The 6,146-nt window shown below is 39.5% G+C and overlaps 1 protein-coding gene across 1 annotated transcript; it reads left to right on the top strand.

Annotated features, from left to right (window-relative positions):
• The first annotated feature begins 4,841 nt into the window (after positions 1-4,841).
• On the top strand, positions 4,842-5,810 carry LOC125362132 (olfactory receptor 1S1-like). Its single transcript, XM_048360798.1, has one exon. It carries the CDS (start codon positions 4,875-4,877, stop codon positions 5,808-5,810), a length of 936 nt encoding a protein of 311 aa, XP_048216755.1. The 5' UTR covers positions 4,842-4,874.
• Positions 5,811-6,146: the final 336 nt, after the last annotated feature.

The following is a 6,146-nucleotide window of genomic DNA, read 5'->3' as shown; positions in this document are numbered from 1 at the left end:
TTGTTACCTCCTCCCTTGTTTTTCTCCTACCTTCCCCCCTCCCCAATTCTCTCCCCACGCCACCCCCAGTTGTACAGTTGGTTTACAGCATATTGTCTTGTAAGTATTGCTTCTGCATTGGTTCACCTTTTACCATTTGTCTCTCCATTTTGATGTTCCCCTTCCAAGAATATATATTCTTATAAAATATACAATATATGAGAATACACATATGTACACATATGTGTATAATACATATGTGTATACATGTATGGTATATGTGTACATACATGTGTAATAGTCCGGCCAGAATAGAAGAAGCTTCAGTTACTATTCATTATCCATCATTAAAACAGATCAAACACAATTGGTCTCAGAAGATTTTACAAAACCCTTCTAGTCTTGCAAAAGCAGACAGAAAAATATGGAAAATGATAGTTAAAAATGGCATACTCAGAATTTCTGGCTTCAATGAATATTAACATATGTTTTGATCATTTAATGCAATTAGTAAAGGAAGGTTTACAAAAATGCAAGCTATACATTTTAAAATGCTATTTGAAATTTAAATTGACTTTGAACATACATGAATAATACAGGGTGGGTGAAGATATATGGTAATTACTTTATTTCTTCTTGTTTAAAGTTTAGTTTACAAATAATAGCTGATAAATGTTATAACAAATCTATGTTTATATATTTTCTTTAAATATATTTTCATTCTTATTACCATATATTACTTGTACAAAGGGTTTCATTGTGAGATTTTTCCATACATGCATATAATATACTTGGATCAAATGCACTCCCTCTATTACTCTTTCTTATTCCCCTTCTTCTCTTTAGAAATAACTTTTGTAGGGTTTCATTATTCTATTCTATTTTTGTACAATAAAATATATTTTAAACACTAGTAGATTAAAAATAGCATAGAAGTACTTTGACACCAGGCATCAAAGAGAATTAAGCTCCATCAGTGTAGAATAGTCAAGAAAACGTATGAAAAAAATTTAATATATTAGGTAGGAAGCATAAACCTAGTGTGTCAGTGAACCTATGTATGTGAATCCCTTAAATTCACATGTTAAATGACATAAATGTTAAGGTTATATGTTAAAATTCAGACTTATGTTTATGAAACAGACTTAACATTGATAGAGACTGATCCAACAAGTTCTAATTTTTTTAGGTTGATCTGAAAACACTTATCAGATCGACTAGAATTTAAACTATAGATACTAAATAAGATTAAAATGACTAATATTAATAAATGTTTAAGTAAACCCAAAAGTACATTGAGTTTCTTCCTGTTGGGGAATGGATGAATATTCTTGGCTTGGATGAGACATAGCTTACCACATTACAAGGCATGTGAAAGCATTAGAGGAAGGGAAATGTTGTGGCTACTCTCGCTATACAGCCTCCCTGTCCTACCCATTTCAGGTCTGCTTTTCCAGACTTCTCTGTGTATTAGGGACCACTCAATGCCATTTCAATAATATTTCCCAATACTAGAAACTCAGACTGTAGTACTTTCCTTTGCATATAAGAACCCGGGGTGCTGAATAACCAGAGAGACTCCATTCCAATGCTGACATCCATTTAATGTTGCAGAGACCTCTGGTCTGCTTGATAATTAGCCAACGTGCAACAAGGACCTGAGTAGGAAGAGCACCCAAAGGCAAAAGAAAGATAGCAGAAAGCAGGGCTGTCTATTCCCCATTTACCTCATCGAGACTTGGAGGTTAAAGTAAGTGTTTATCTCGAAGAAAACACTTCAGGGATTCCACCCCCTTAGGACTTGGGAGGATATAAATGTCCTGTGAGAGTCAGGCATCATGACTCCGTTAATGCTGGTACTTGGAAGAAGAACCCAATTGTGAGAAGCCTAGGAGAACAGCTCTCAGCCCTCTATCTGCCACCCGGGTAAGCATAAGAAAGTTCTGTTAAGGAAGTTCCGTCCTGTGCCAAGGAGCCCAAGTGTTTCTCCTACTCCTTCCTTTAGTGTTTTCAGGGTATCTGTTTTAATTTCCAGGTCTTTGATCCATTTGGAATTGATTTTGGTGCAGGGTGATATATAAGGATCTAGTTTTAGTTTGTTGCATGTGTTGAACCAGTTTTGCCAGCATCATTTGTTAAAGAGGCTATCTTTTGGGGCTGGGGATATAGCCTAGTGGCAAGAGTGCCTGCCTCGGATACACGAGGCCCTAGGTTCGATTCCCCAGCACCACATATACAGAAAACGGCCAGAAGCGGTGCTGTGGCTCAAGTGGTGGAGTGCTAGCCTTGAGCGGGAAGAAGCCAGGGACAGTGCTCAGGCCCGGAGTCCAAGGCCCAGGACTGGCCAAAAAAAAAAAAGAGGCTATCTTTCTTCCAGACTATTTTTTTAGCTCCTTTATCAAAGATTAAGTAGGCGTAGTTTCTGTGGGTTCATTTCTGGGTCTTCAATTCTGTTCCATTGGTCTTCAGGCCTGTTCTGGTGCCAATACCAAGCTGTGTTTATTACTATAGCTATATAATACAGCTTGAAGTTGGGTGTTGTAATTCCTCCAGCACTGTTCTTTCTGCTTAGGATTGTTTTTGCTATTCGGGGTCTTTTATTGTTCCATATGAATTTCTGGATTGCCCCTATCAGGAAGAATAATATTGCCCCATTCATAAGGAAATGGAAGGGCTTGGAAAAAATTATACTAAGAGAAGTGAGCCAGACCCAAAGAAACATGGACTCTATGGTCTCCCTCATAGGGAATAATTAGCACAGGTTTAAGCTAGTCTCAGCAGAGGATCACAAGAGCCCAATAGCTATACCCTTATGAACACATAAGATGATGCTAAGTGAAATGAACTCCATGTTATGGAAGCGACTGTTATATCACTGTTGTAATTACTTTCAACGTGCCATGTGTAACTGTAGCTTCTATTATTGATGATCCTCTTGTATCCCCTTCCTGTGGTTGTACCTGCTCTATCTCTGTATCTTATCTGAGTACATTGGAAACCGTGTATACTGGCATTAGAACTAGGAAAGTGAAAGCGAATACCAAAATCAAGAGACACAGGGTAAAATGCCAAACGACTACAGAAACAATACTTGCAAAACTGTTTGGTCTAAGTGAACTGAACACCTCATGGGGGGAAAGGGAAAGGGGGAGGGGGAGGGGGGAATGAGGGAGGAGGTAACAAACAGTACAAGAAATGTATCCAATGCCTAACATATGAAACTATAACCTCTCTGTACATCAGTTTGACAATAAAAATAAAAAAAAGAAAGTTCTGAATCTAGATTCTCGTACTTTCCAGAAATTTTACTTTCAGGTAAACAGGAGCATTTTGCATTTAAAACTGATCAAAACCAACTAAGCAGCCACCTTTGGTCTCACAACAATTTGAGTGAGACTCCTGGGGACTGGAATTGATGAGGTAAGAGACTGACATGCAAAAACCCACAAGGCTGGTGAAGGCTAGGGGAGCGAATGGAGAATGATGAAAGGGGTGATGACCTTGATCAAGATACACTTCCCCCACCAAAAAACAAAAACAAAAACAGTAGCAGGAAGAGGCGGGATTTCAAAGCCCAGAATGACAGAGGGCTGAAAGGCAAAGAGCTATGACTGACACCTCAGCTGGTCAGGGCTGGCCGCTATCAAACTTCTGCTTAAATTAATCTCTCCTGACCCCAAATTCTACAAGTGTGTTACTCTGCCATGGAAATGATCTTTTTCTCTTCTTTTTTTTTTTTTGTGTTTTCTTTTTCTCTTCAATACTCACTGGGGACTGTGCTTCCCATCCTGGGCACCACTTTGGAATGTCTGGTGCTCAACAGGTCAAAGGCACACACTCCACTGTTCAATTCCTCCAGAATACTTCTTCTTTAAAAAGAAGGAAAAAAAAGTCTTTTCTACATGATCATTAAGTAGTTATACAAAGGGGTTTCAATTCAACATGTCAGTGTATGAGTACAATGCATTGTGATCATCATTATGCACAAGCTCACCCAACCCCACCCATCCCCTCGATTTTCCCAGTTCCATTTTCACATAATATACATTGAATATTATGATGGCCATCACCCATTCTTTCTCTCTTCATTCATTTACCCCTTTGTCCTTATCCTTAGCCCCCTGACAACTTGAGGTTACAATTTCCTGGTATTCATTTTGTTAAGAATGTAAGTTGTTCAAAGGAGGTACACAACTAGAATACTCCCCTGCATGTACCATACTGGAGTTCATACACTTGTGTGCTATGCCTATGACCCTGTATATGTTTACATGTATATCATTATATATGTACATATACCTCTATGTGTTATATCTAACTTCCACATATGAAAGAAACCATAGGTCACCAAGCCTGGCTTAACATAATTTTTCCAGGTCCATACCTTTCTCTGCAAATGATATATCATTCTTCCAGACGGATGAGTAAAATTCAACATATGTATTTGTGCTATGTTATATCTGTGCATATCACATGATATGTGCATATCAGATGATCCATTCATCTGAGCTAGTTCTATAACTTTGTTTGTTTATTTTTAATTAATTCCTGCTGGCACACTTAAAAATTTTAGGATATAAGGTCCAACTCTCTTGAGGCTCTCAATTTGAAGTAAATGACTTTTAGAGCCAATGATGAAAATCACTTTGAGAACTGAAAGTCTAAGATACATTCACTGAGAGGTATCATATCTTTTGTTTTCTTTGTAAGGCAATTCCTGAGTCTCTGCACTACTGAGGTAATTGTGTATTAAGAAGTCCTATAACTAAGTAGTAGTTTGTTCCTGTTCAGCATAACAAATATGTCCTTCTGAAGTGGCTGCAGCTGAGGGGTGCCATTTGGTTTTTCTAGTGGGGATATGAAGACTGTGTTTCTTCCTGCAGATTAGCAGACATATGCATCAAGGAAACCGAACCATCTCTGAATTCATCCTCCTGGGACTCTCCTCTCAGGCTGAGAAGCAGGAACTACTCTTTGTGCTTTTCCTGGGCATGTACTTGGTCACTGTAGTTGGGAATGGGCTCATCATTCTGGCCATTGGTTTGGATTCGAACCTTCACACACCCATGTACCTATTTCTTGCCAACCTATCCTTTGCTGATGTTTCTTCCATCTCTACCTCAGTGCCCAAAATGCTGATGAACATTCAGACCAAGAGTCAGTCCATCTCCTACAACAGCTGCGTCACACAGATGTACTTTTCCATTGTGTTTGTCGTCATTGACAACTTCCTCTTGGGGGTCATGGCCTATGACCGCTTTGTGGCTATCTGCAACCCTCTGCACTATACAATTGTCATGCATCCCAGGCTCTGCATTTGGCTAACCCTCATCCCATGGTTGCTCAGCAATATCGTTGCCTTGACTCACACCCTTCTGTTCATTCAGTTGATCTTCTGTGACAGAAACAGTCTTCCACACTTCTTCTGTGACTTAGCGCCTCTGCTCAAACTGTCTTGCTCAGACCAAACGGTGAATGAGCTGGTGATGTTTATTGTGGGTTTATCAGTCATTGCCTTCCCCTTTGCTCTCATCCTCTTCTCCTACACCTGCATCATCCGGGCTATCCTGAGAATCTCATCCAAAGAGGGCAAGTGGAAGGCCTTCTCCACCTGCGGCTCTCACCTAACAGTTGTGTTGCTCTTCTATGGGACCATTGTAGGGGTTTACTTTTTCCCCTCATCCACTCACCCTGAGAACACAGATAAGATAGGTGCAGTACTGTTCACTGTGGTGACACCCATGATGAACCCCTTCATCTACAGCCTCAGGAACAAGGACATAAAAGATGCCCTGAGAAAGCTCATAATAAAGAAAGGCTCTTCCCTTTGAAGCCAGGAGCATCTGCATTGCTTTGCTCTGTATAACTAGGTGGTTGATGTGGCTCAAAGTTTGTGGCATAGTTCTGATAGTTCAATTTTTTTATAACTGTCTAGATATCCACTCTCTCATATTCCAGCCTTTGAGGGGTTGGTGCTTTTCCATGTCGCTCTGGTGCTAGAAGTAGGATCCTCAATAGCCATGATTAAGTCATTAAGGTAGCATACACTTTGATGCTAATCTGTGATAATGCAAACCTTTGTAGAAATTGTTTATGACATAGAAAATAATAGGTGCAAATAGCCCCTGCAGTATACCTTTTATAGCTTTGAAGATAGCTATTATTAA

Source organism: Perognathus longimembris, chromosome 13 (assembly GCF_023159225.1).
Source record: "Perognathus longimembris pacificus isolate PPM17 chromosome 13, ASM2315922v1, whole genome shotgun sequence".
Lineage (NCBI taxonomy): Eukaryota > Metazoa > Chordata > Mammalia > Rodentia > Heteromyidae > Perognathus > Perognathus longimembris.
Note: the sequence above shows the minus strand (reverse complement) of the source record. Positions and strands in the feature narration are given on the sequence as shown.